The sequence below is a fragment of the Halyomorpha halys genome, unplaced genomic scaffold, assembly GCF_000696795.3.
Source record: "Halyomorpha halys isolate HHAL.00 unplaced genomic scaffold, Hhal_1.1 Scaffold2692.1, whole genome shotgun sequence".
NCBI lineage: Eukaryota > Metazoa > Arthropoda > Insecta > Hemiptera > Pentatomidae > Halyomorpha > Halyomorpha halys.
In genome coordinates, this window is record NW_027111968.1 from 19,677 (window position 1) to 33,256 (window position 13,580).

At 30.8% G+C, this 13,580-nt stretch overlaps 1 protein-coding gene across 1 annotated transcript in view; it reads right to left on the bottom strand.

Annotated features, from left to right (window-relative positions):
* The window catches only part of ca (claret), a gene marked incomplete at its 3' end in the record, with an annotated part of 43,103 nt that overhangs the window by 8,909 nt on the left and 20,614 nt on the right, over nt 1–13,580 (bottom strand). Inside the window, 7 exon segments of the mRNA XM_067049892.1 lie at nt 2,147–2,249; nt 6,230–6,367; nt 6,712–6,777; nt 7,585–7,718; nt 7,820–7,989; nt 8,146–8,327; nt 12,012–12,189. Of these exon segments, the coding sequence (XP_066905993.1) occupies nt 2,147–2,249; nt 6,230–6,367; nt 6,712–6,777; nt 7,585–7,718; nt 7,820–7,989; nt 8,146–8,327; nt 12,012–12,189 (971 nt within the window).

Sequence of the window (13,580 nt, forward strand, 5' to 3'; positions counted from 1 at the left end):
ATATTTTTTAAAAAAATATATAATTATAATACAACCATATGGTAAACATCATCAACACTTTAAGAGATCAAAAAAGCAATAAAAAGTCATCAATGACATACAAACTGCATTTATAAAATAAAAATAGAACACTATAAAGAATAGGAAAGAACAGTTCATAGAACATGGCAAGGTGACAATTACAAAAAAATGAGATGGCTTCTGGTGGCCTATGATATAATGACTAATCTCCTATTAAATGGGATATATCAGTATTACAAGAATATTATAGGCGACAAGGAAGCTGGGTTCAGAAGAGGAAGGAACATGTATCATGATTTTCATTCTAAAACAGATACTCCAAAAATGATAGGATGTAGATTAGGATGTGGATGGCTTATTTGTCAATTTCAGAGTGCTCTATGGTTCCATGGACAGAAACAGTTTGGGAAAGATCATGACTGAATTGGGTATTCCTGGGAAGTTGGAAAATTTAATAAAAGTATGTATAAATGATAATTTGTTGATATAAGTAAAAATTTAGATAGGGAATAGGATTTTTACAGAGTTATTTATTGGATACTGATAGTAGGAAAAATTGTTTTACAATGGTTTATAATTACTATAATAATTTATAAAGACTAACATCCATGTAGATCAGGATTTGAAAAGTATACATTTTGAACAAAACAAATTATCTAGATTGATAATTTTTTTTATGACTTTGGTGTATGATTCTATGATATATATTATACCCGTAAAATGACGGCTGAGATATAGGCATTTAAGATCTCCAATCAGCCGCTATTTTGAAGCAAAATGGCAGAAAATTATATCATGTTTCCTCCTGGAGTGTTTTTGGAACCCCCCCCCAAATTTTCAGACTTTTTTCAATATAAGGCCTATAACTTTTTAACAACACACCCTACTGAAACTTTCATTCTATAATCGTTTAAAGAACCTTGAATCGTGAGTCCAATGACTGCTCATTAGTATAAAATTAGTTCAGGAATATGGTCAGAATTAACAGTGTGATAACGACAAGTTTTACTAACTTTGCCAAGAAATTCAATATAGCGATTTAAAAACTTATGTACCATGAAAACACCAGTTATAAGTGAAAAACCTTACATATAACATTTGTAGAGCATCAATTTTAGTGTTATTAGCACATACCTTTTTCAAATTTTAAAACTGCACAATTTCTGATATGACTCATTCGCTAACTCACAGGCAGCGAGTCACATTTTCATTGTCACTTACACATCTGTACGAATTCTAGCCTACTTCAGTTGAGATATTAACTTAAAAATTAACAAACTTATAGATTTTTACCTATAACTGACAGGAAAATTCCAAAAAGTAAAATTTTTAATGATTAACCTCCAAAAAATTAAAATAGCAGACCCCACTTTAAAACTGATAACATTTATTGCTAATGTCTTATTGTATTATTAATGTCTATTGTGAATGAACAGTAATAGCTATGAATAAATGAATTACATCAGCAGCTACAGATTTTACAAGATCTACAATTTTCGGCCTATTAATTTTTGTAAACTCCTCTGAATATAGTGACTATATTGAATTTCTTGGCAAAGTAGGAAAAATCATTGTTTTCACAGTCATTTCCAACTGAATTCCTAGACCGAATTTAAAATGTTAAGCACTCATTTAACACATAATTGAATGGTCTTTAATCAATTATTGGATAAAGGTTTCAGTAGGATGTACGGTTTAAGATTTATAGGCCAGAAAATGAAAAAAGTTGAGAGTTTCCACAACACTCTTAGTCTAACCTACAACTTTGAACCTGAAACACATAAGATATTATAATCTGACGTAAAATGTACACATTAAAACCATTTCCAGCTTTCCAACACTAACTTCCAATTAGAATCCCAGGTTAACTGGCATTTTTATTTGTTGACAATTTTTTATTGTTTTTTTTTTTCTCATATTCCATAATTTTTCCAAAATTACAAAATTCTTTGACCTTCTTCCTGGTCGCTAGACACCCTGTGTAAACCTTATGGTAAGGTTCATCAATACTTAAAGAGCTCACAAAATTAATCAACAATTATCAGCAAACACACTTTTTTTTTGTGCATACAACAATGACAACAAATAGAAATTAATAAAATCAATTATTTTTCTGCTATTTTACCTAAACAACTGAAGGAAGTACAACCCCAAGCATAGGCATTTCCATCTATTACTACAGCAGCATGATTAAAACCAGCACTAATCTTATTCTCATGAACTTCAAGCTGAAATAAATACAGGTATTACATAATTTTAGAAGTTTAATAACATATAGGAAGATTATTAGATGACCATATGTAATAAATGAATGAAGATGGTTAGGGGTGGTTAGATTATGTTTTCCTAACCCAAGGAATAATCACCCCAATAACACAATTTAGTCCTAAATGTCGACTCACAATAAAAACAGAATCACACTTAAAGCGTTTTCTTTCTAGACCATATCTCCAACAAATTTATCCTTAAAACATATATATTTATATCATTAAATAAGATGCTTCAATAAACAAACAGGTGCATACAGTGAATATAAAAATTAGAATACATGTTATTCTTTTCACAATATTGATTGCAAATTGATCAAATAATAGATTGTTTAAATTTAAAAGAATTACATACATTATAATATTTGTGTATTGAGATTGAAACTCTTAATATTATACTTCCTTATCTTAAAAATGATTTCTATATACATTTTTTTAAAATTTAAACATTTTTTGTTGAAAAATGTAAGAATTTATTTTTTTTTGCTTGGATTCAAGATAATATTGATTGGTTCCAACCGATACGTTGATTAATCTTTAGTATATGAGGTAAGTATAGAGAAATGATGTATTTGTGCTGCATTAGGCAAATATTGTCAAACATTTAAAATTCCTATAAGTGAAAGAGTTGTTTAGCAGTCCAGGGTTTGGAAAAATCTGAAATACGATTTAATTTTATCTAGACGAGGTCCACATACATACATATATCATTTTATGGTGGTCCAAAATGAAAAATAAAACAATAAAAAAAAAAAAAAAATGAAGAAATAAAAAACGAGAAAAAAAAAGATATAAAAATAATTAAGAATGATATAAAAGTTAACATACATATTTACAATTATATTAATTTACAATTTTATGGAATCTGAATGGATAAGAAATGATTGAACAGGCGGGATTTAAAGGTAGGGAGGGTATTGGAGCGACGGATGTTGGAAGGGATGGAGTTCTATAAGGATGAGACTCGGATAATGAACGATCTATCGAAAGCAGAGGTTCAGTGGGCCCTTGTGTACAAATCTGAAGACCGGGAACGGATATTGCGGGAACGAATAGAGGATTTGAATTTAAGGAGCTCAGAGATGTATGAAGGACGGTGGGATTGGATGACTTGGAAGATGAAGGATGCCAGGAAATACTTATGACGGTAGGAAGGATAAAGCCACTTCAACTCTGCATAAAAATGGGAAACAGAGGCGTCCCTTGGGATCCCGTAACATGAATCGTACTCAGCAATTTATCAAACGTTTTAATTTCACCTCGAGACCCAGAGACACCCCCATATACTGTACAGCAATAGTCAAAATGAGGAAATATTAGCAAAGTGACTAGTAGCCTACGAGTTTCAAATGGAAATAGGTGGCGGAGGTAATTTAAACGTTTAAAAGTTGAAAAGGTACGGTGGGAGATACTGGATACATGGCTTTTCCAGGAAAGTGTTTGATCAAAGGTTATTCCCAGGGTTTTGATGGTGGGATAAAATTTGATGGGACTATCATGTAGGAACAGAGTTGGAATATTAGGAACAGTTTTAAGGAGATGATTGGAGCCTATTAAGATTGCCTTCATCTTCTCCGCATTTAGCTTCAACTTGTTAGCTCTCGCCCATTCAAAATCCCATCCAAATCTTCTTGAAGTTTCTTTGTGGCTGGTAATAGGTCAGAAGGCGGGAAGGACAGGTATATTTGGAGATCATTGGTAATGTCAGTTTTACAAATATCTTCTCGTGCGACTGGAATTTATTGGTAAGCATGCACAAAATCTAATGTAGATAAGATTGTTTTGGTTTTTAAAAACCTAGTGCTGTCTTGAATATTTGTTAAAGGGTACTGTATGGTATAGCGACATTATTTAATTGCCTGTAGTCCCCACAAGGTCCCCAAGTATTTTTTATTTCTTCATTAAATGTAGGGGGCCTGGACTATCTGAATGTCTATGGAGCCCAGAATGTAGTCAAATACTGCCTTAAATCCTAAAGTTTTATCCAATCCTTAAGTGACTGGGTTTGAAATATATTGAGTACTTGTTACCTAACAAATGATAATGTCAATTTTATTAATTGGAGTGTTGAAGTTACCAATGGAAATATGCTGGATTGAAGAAACACATGATATATCGAGTCCATCAATAAGTCTTTGCATAAGTAATTAAACTATGAGATTAAAGCGAGTTAAGAAATACAACTAAAGCTAGGTAGGTCGGCTAAAAGAAAAGAGGTAAAATTCTTTTTAGGACTGAAATTGAGTGTCATTTGTCAATAAAAGATTCATTGATAGAAAAAAAGGTAAAGTAGAACTGACTTAGCACAATCTGAAGGTCTGAGAGGCAGGAGGGATGCTACAGTACTGATAAGGAAGTTAAGTTTGATCTGAGTATTAGTTAAAAAGAAGTGACAATTGATACTGTAACAAGTGGCTCTGATCCCAGGCTTTTCAGTTTTTTGGAGAACAGTAGTTGCATAGAGGCTTATATTTTCATGCCTTGTTTCCGAAGAAGGAGTGGTACCAACAAGAGTCGTCCCCTGGATTTTGTTATGGTGAACATTGACACAGGTTCGGGGAACATGGATATAGGAGATGACAGATGGTATCTAGAATTGGTATAATTTCAGAATAATCGGGATGGTTTTGTTCACATAGCTCTACAGGGGCTACAAATGGCTGATGTGAAATGTCTAAAATTTTATTTATGGCTCTAGTCAGTGACTTAAGTGCAGTGGTACAAATAACTTGAAGAATTGATATTATTGCTATAGGTAGCCTTCGGATTCACAGCGGTTTTGTGATATCCTTGCCTGTATTAGAAGCTAATGATTTTCCTTTCCTGAGCAATATTGAAGGTTTCTAATCTTCTAACTTGAGGCTGGATGACCATTTTCTCAAATGTTACTCTTTAGAATCGCTAAAAGGCGAGATTAAGGCTTCTTCAAGTTCATTATATGATGACAGAGGAACTGACATCAAGAGGCTACATTTGGTTTTGTATACTGTTAGGCGACTAATTTCAAACTAATCTTTAAGTTTTTTGAACCATGAAATTGGGTCTAGGGCCCGTATAGGAGATAGTTTCTTGCTAATATGATTAATATTAGATACTGGAAGGGTATTAATTTTCAGCTTGAGTACTGCTAATTGCCTTTATAAAGCGAAAAATTCTTCTGTTAATGGTGCATCCATGTTGTTAAAAAAACAAAATTTGCTCATGTGATTGTAGCTTCTTCTCTGGATCAAATCAGGGTGACTAGTTTAGTAATATTAATTAATAGTAAAAATGAATACTAGTTATAGTATTATCATTGTGTCTGTACAGAATTAATTATCAACACATGGTAACAGAGAAGGTAACTCAATATTAACATTGCCATATTGAACTATTAATATAATTCAAAGATAACACCATAAAATTAAATGCCAGGATAGACAACAAGCTGTTCAATTCAGTACTGAAGCTACAGAAAAGTTTTAGTGGTATGCTGACACATTTTGTCAAATAATTTAGGGCTAAAGCACAGGCAAAGCTGATTTAATTGTAAATGGTAACTACTTTTAAAGAGACAGTTACATTTTTGATAGTAAGTATATTATTTTGTTTTTATTTGATAACTCTAGGAACTTCTATTGTGCCTTACACTCAATTATTCTAACAAACATTAATCAAAAAAAAATTTTAATACAAATTAAGTAATATTAGATGATTTTCTAATATTTCATAAACTACAGTTTGTAAAGAAATGTGTTATAGTAATTAATGAACATTACATAAACAAAATGATGATCCAACCTTACAATTAATGATTTTCCACTCTTGACTTAATGAGATTTTGGAGTGAGTATTAATCTTAATTTTATTCCCCTTAATGAAAGATAATTGCATATTAAAATTTATGAAATGTGGTATATTTGCAATTAATCAGTGATACATAGAAATTATTATCTACAAACCTTCAAATTGATGAATTTCCACTCTTGACCCAATGAGATTTTACTTATAGTGTCAATGTTAATTTTATTTTCCCTTAATGAAAGGTATGTGCATATTAAAATGTAAGTTTGAATCCAGACTTGAAGTGGTACATCACCCTGAAAAAAAAATATATATACCAATAAATTAATAGCATTCATGCCTTAAACCATATATCATACAAATGTCATTAAAACATAAATAAAAATAAATTAGTTAAGACTAAATAAAATAGTGTATCAAGCTAGCAGTCAACAAAAAAAGAAGTCCTAAGCTTTTGACTTTGAGACCAAATGATTATTCCAAGCTGTTCACACTAAGACAGGAACTATGGTATTCCTAAATGAATTATAGTATAGATAGGAGCTATAATTGAATTTTTTATAATAATCCAATACAATACAAAACATAAGAAAACGATTTAATTATATAAATTTAATTTAGCAATACCATGAAAATTTACCTCTACTAAATTAGTAATCCATGATCTCAAAGACACACTAAATGGATTATACAATGCTTCCAAATTCTGAAACAGAAAGAAATATATAAATACACAAATAATGTTTCAAGTGAGATAAAAAATAATAAGAAAAACATATTTAATGAAGATAAAACAGTTGTAGTTTCTTAAACAATACTACATTTTTGCAACAAATTGCTGCAATACCTTAATTTCACATAAATATGATCTAAAAGTACTCTATTAATCCAAGGAGGGCAAAATCCATCAAATTATAGTAATAATAAATCTAGTTTCTAAAGTTTAGTAGTCAAACTTTTCACGACATGTGCAAATATTTTTGATATCACATTTTTTGAGTATACAGGTGTTAAAACCATAGGTGTGTGTAGCTATGGAGATGAATTCATCTTTATTATATAATTATTTATTAATATAGTTCTTAAAATGGAGCCTTTAATATGCACATAATTAATTTCTTGTTGGATAAAAAAAAATATATAGAGAGAAAAACAACTGATGATTTAATCAATAAGAATTTGATGGTTTTAATCACTAATTAATAATTATCAAAAACAAATAAAATGTTCCAACTAGAACTGAAACCACCATCATTCACTGCATCAGCAATGACATTTTAAAACATTTAAAAGAAATAAACATGGAGCATCACAATATTATTAATTCATTGGGTACCAGGGAGAAAATAATTATTCATATTATAAATTACAAGTAACAATATGTTAAAAATAAACAAAAACCATGGCTATACTTTAAAATACAACATATAGAAACAAAATAAATAAAAAAACATTTTTTGATATACATAATGTTATATTTTAAAAATGAAATCATGCTATAACACTAACTTACTAAAAGGATATCTGTATTTAATGATGGTAAAGAGCTCAGAAGAAGTTTCTGATGATATAAAACAAAATTTGGTTTGACTAACAGTGTATCACAAAATGAACGATCACTAATAAGATACCAAAAACCAGAAAGACCTGTAATCAAATAAAAATTGAATCATTTATCATTTAAGTAAGATATTTATTAAATTTCTAATTAAAAGTCAAATCAAAATAACAAAAAAAAAATAACCTACTAGATATATTCACAGAATGGTTATGACGAACAAAATGCATAACTACACTCATAGTTATAGGATGTAATCCTTTCTTCTTAGTTAAGAAAAGAAGTTCCTCACAGAGACCAGCTTGAGTTAAAACACTAACAGCTAAAGCCTCATCATAACCAGATTGAAGAAGGAGCTCCCTACAAACATTTGACGGACATGTATACACAAATTTATTTGAACAAATAACAATAGCAAAATCTAAAAATGAATAATTCCAAACATTATCACTAAAATTATAAAAAATAATTTACACATAAATATTGTTTTGTTTTGTTCTCATGTAAAAAAATTACCTAAACATATTATGTAGTTTCTTAGAATAGTTAGTCAACATCTGATGCAAGAATACAAGAAGTTTCAAGTTCATAAAATGAAGTTTATAAGACTGAGCATATTGACAGGTTCTTAAAGCATCAAAAAGTTCAGGCATGAGACCAAGTACAGCAAGCATCAAAATGAGATGAGTTCCACCGAACTGGTATAATAAAAAAAAAAATTAAAATAGTTAATCTGTACCTTACTTAACTAAACAATCAATACACAGTGGAGTCCTGATAATCTGAAATGAATTGTAACTGAGTAAGTTGTCCTAAATCAGAAGGCAGATAGAACCCATTTTGTACAAGAGCTCTTTGAAAATATTCCCAGTTGTGAAAGCACAATTAAAAATGATGCGTATGAGTAGTTTGAGCCAACAATCATTACCAAGAGAATATAAATGATGAGCAGATTGCTGATATGACTTAGAAAACCTATGAATGTCTCGGACAAAAGTGAAAGGAAAGCAGATGTTATCACACCTGAGTAGCTGTGGTGTCTGAACGCTGTGGTTGAATTTAATGTAGCACTGTTTTACATAGAACAATATTCAAATGTGACTCTAGAAGAACATAAGTATCACCATTTTTCTGATGCACTGGTGTAATTTGGCTTCAAGGAAAAGGTATTCATCTCTTGGAAAAACTAATTAACAGATTTTTTCATTCAAACCAATATAGTTCAGTAACACAGTAATTAGTTTAGTACATTATCAAACTTGAAATTTTCAGAAATATACTCTATATTACTTAGTGTTCTGTCCCATCACCAAGCCAAACTACTGCAGAGAGCCAATGGTCTTCCAGGTAGGGGAAACAGTATCCTGACTTTGACTGCAGATTCTAATCCCAAAATCAGAAAGGAGGACATACATTTCCCTGCTGTAAGAGGGTACAGCCTTCATGATGAAAGATATGAAAATGACAAATGCTTCATCAACTTCGTCCTGTCCAAATGAATGGTGGTGGAAGGGACTCTCTTCCCACACTCGAGAACCTAGAAATTACCCAATAGAAAAATCGTTAACCAAAAGTGACCACTTCTTTATAAAAGCCAGATAGATACAGATCCAGTCTACAGGACGTAAGGACCTTCCATGGAGTGAATGTAGACTCTGATCACTATCTCAGCATTGCTTGCTAAGATAATGATCAGTTGAGATTGCAAGACTGAGAAAAGTAGGACAGGCCATTGGGAAGGGTAGTGAGTATTCACAAAGACAGCTGGGTAAGGAGCCACACCACTCCATGATACAAAAAGAGGATGACCTAAGCTATGATAAGCCGATGGTGCTACTGCTGATTTGAGGAACATTAAGAAGTTTCGGAACTGGATGGTGGCTGCAACAGACTGAGACAGTTGATGGAAGCTGTTGGAGAATGGCCTCCTAAAAATAATAATAAATTATTATCATAGTGGCTTTATTGTAACCTTAGTTCTTTTTCGTTTCTTTAGCTCCAATGAATATACCTTAATTTAAGTTCTGAATTAAGAAGACTTTTGGATAAGTGAATTTCAGATTATTGGGACTCAACTTTATTAATACCATTATACTAAATATTGCACTTAAAATGCATCAAAAAGCTAAAATAAAAATTTACAAATTATGAGCTCTAAGAATACATTTTATACATAATAAATAATTCCTAATAAAGATATATCTTACATCCATGAATTATAGCTATCTTAATTCATATACACAGTTAAAGAGATCTACTAGATTCATATATCAGTCATGATTCTATTTTTTTTTTGTTTTGTTTATCTCTATCTGGTAATTTCTGACGTGTGGAGGGAGGGGGGAGAAGGTGGAAGAAGGGAAGGTTATTCTGTAGCTAACCAATCTATTTTAACTAGATTGGGAGGGTAGAGTTTTCATTCTGTGGAACTGTCATGAAATAAAAGTCAGCCGGCCCAAGGTGGAATTGAACCAACACCTTGCAGACTGAAGCTACTAAGATGAAGCCTAAACTCCCTCGGTTACTACAATTTTTTTTTATAGACACACAACAGACAGTATATTAATAGAATAAAAACAGAATAGGAAGATCTTTCTCTGATTTAAAATATAGATTGAGGAAAAGCAAAATATGGGTCTCAATAAGTTAAGATTCTATTGTCTCAGTTTCTATCTTTTATTTGTTGTACCTAAGATAGACCTGGAGGTGGAAACATCAGTGAGTGAGAGGAAGTGGCTAGGCTTCAATTTATAATTTCAAAAAATACAACCAACATGTTGACATTTTTTGTTTCATACAGAATTTAAAAAATAAAATAAAAAAAAACAAGCAATATGAAATAATTGATGAATTAACCAGCTATATTCTCATCAAGGAAAAAATACAATGAATAAGAAACTTTATTGAATTCAAATAATAATGTTCCCTTTTTAAATAAAAAATACTTGATATAAAAGTACCCCGGTATTTCAAGAATACAAAATTTGTGTTCTAGGGATCCTTTTAAAAATAATACAATATTGGTTGGTGGGTTATTTTCAAATTAACACTTAAAACCTGTTGGTTATCAACACCAGTATTTTATTAATAATATATAGAATAAAATATTTATCATTTATTAAGAAGAAAACTTATCTTCTGGAGTGTGAGCTTGATGTTTTTTGAAGAGAAATAAAATCAATGATTAAATTGATTAATACTTATTGCTATAAGTTAGAATCTCGGACAAAATAAAACCAGAAACACATTATGTTTGGATCATTTATTAATTGTTAGTTTGGCATTAAATCATGGCAGAAATCAATCTTTTACTAGATAAGTCAAAGAAAGACTCTTCGACGTATTTATGGTCCACTAACAGGAACACAACATGGAGAAGGAGAACAAACAACCGACTGTATTCTTTGTTGAAGGAACCAAATTTTAAAATAATTAAACTTAGCAGGCTTCAAAGGGTGGGTCATGCGAACAAGATAGATGCCCATGATATTCCAAGGAAACTCCTCAATGAGGAACAATTTGGACCATGACTGAGAGGTCCTCCAACTTATGATGGGCTGACTTTTAATGGTGCAAAAGAAGAACAAGGCATTGGCTTGATGTTCGAAGTGGTAGGACAGCTGCACTAGATTGAATAAACTGGTAAAAGCTATTTAAGGACACCAGGATCCAGTGATGGGTTGTGGTGCTGATTGAGTGACTTGATAAGTAATTTTTTACGAATATAATATTATGAGTATAATATTCGGCTAGAATAACTATGAATAATGCAGTAATCTATTAAGTAGTTCCACCAACAATCACTTCCCCACTAACAAAATTAAACTGTGTACTGAAATATTTAAAATAAAACTTTACTTTTAAAATTTATTCATGATAAAATTATCAATAACAAATACAACCATACTTTAAAATCAATAAAAAATATAAATCAGGTTCCAATGACTGGAAGATTTTCAATATTATTTAGTTAGGTATAGTGAGAATTATCTTCCTTATTTAAATTCATTTATTTAAAAAAAGAGTCTATTTTAATCTCAATTGTCATCTTCATGTGAAAGAGATAAGGATTGACAAATTTTTAATATTTTAGACAACAAAGTATACCACTAGAATTTGTATTTTTACAGCAAGCAGGAAGAGATCCTATTGTAACAAAATAAATTGGATAGAAGGCAACATTGATAATGAACCTAATGATGGGGCATTAGCCCTGAAATGTTGTGACTTTTATTTTTTAGTAAATGACTTTCAATAAAGAAGATTATTCTCATTCTATTCTATCAATCATATATAACTAAAGAAAAATGATGTTTATGACAATCAATGCAACACAAATGTAACTATTGACATCAACTACATAAGTTTATTAAAAAAATTACTCTTGTTAAATTATACAGATGAATAGCTTCTTTAACAAATCCTTTTGATAACTGGATGTCCCCTGCCTCACAGATTAGTTTTTGTAGGTCCAAATTAAATATTAAACTTAGTTTTTCAGCATACTGAATGTTTTCTTTAGCTAGAAGATTTTTCAGAACTAACTTGTGTGGGTTAATTCTGAAAATTAAAATAATACGATTTATCATTCAGCTTCAAGAGCTGATGGATATTTAAAAAGTTCAAACATATTATAAAGCTAAAATATATGAGTAAATCAGATCAAATTTATATTTAAAGATCAGAATTTTTCTCAAGTATTTCTAATATACTTTACAGTGGTCCTTCAAAAATGATAGATTTTTATAATTCTTGGTTTTACCTCTCTATGTTTAGATCAATGTTGGCGATTTCACGAGCATACTTATTGATATCCTTTTTTATTGGATTTCGTAACTTTGAGGTGTTTGAATCTAAGGGAAAATTCTTTCAGTTTTAGAACCCATGTTTGTCTTGACTGATACCTAAGATCTTCACTGAGGCTCAAGTTAGCAGACATACCAATAAACAAAAAATGTTTAAGTTCATTCTAAAAGGTCCTAGTACGAACAGAAGTAAAATATAGTAACAACCAGATATTTTTATCCTGAGAGGTTGGTCAAGGCTATATAATAGACGCTGTAGACTATAGAAAAATCTTTTCAATTTGAAGATCAGAATATCTCTACTCTACAGGTTTTATAGAATGGAAGATGTAACCTCATGCCATACCTTAAGCTCTGCAGGCATACACTTCATACATTTTCTTAATGAATGCAATGCAGAGGCTAAATCTTGAAAACCTATTAATCCAATAAGTGTTTCGAGGAGAGAAAAGGATGTTGAGCTGTCCTAGAAGAGTGATTCTATGAAAAACCATAAGGAATCTCGGTATTAGTACCATTATTCGTATGGAATAAAAAAAAGGTCATCATCAAATAATAATATAGAGAACCTCTCAATATTATTAAAGCCTCTTAATATATATGCACACAGTGTAACCTGATTAAGTGGGCTCTGAATATGTGAGAAACCTCTACTACTGATAATTGCAATGAGGTCCTGATACTTTTGCAATAAAATACCTCTGGCTACAGAAACCTTTGTAATCGAGATTTGCTTACTTAGATTTATTCGATGTTTACCTCTAGAATTGGAACTTTGTATGAATGATGAATTAATAGTATCAGAAGAACTCATTGATGACAACATTATTTCTGTGTGCTCTTCTTCCTCTTTGGAAATAGAAGAAGAGGAGATTTGAGAAGAGACTTTAGAAAGAGTGTCAAAGCATGAAGCAGGAAAAGGATTATTAGAAACCTTACATCAATATTTAGAGGTATAAAATATTGATAATCCTGGTATATTTGATCAAATTTACACTATCCAAAAACACCCTAAAATAAGACAAATGTTATTTCCAATGACTATTTGGAAATCTTTAAGTGATAAAAAATTCTAGGTCCCCTGAGGTCCCTGATAAACAGATTAGACTGTATATATAAGATTATATGTGCATAAGTATATTATAT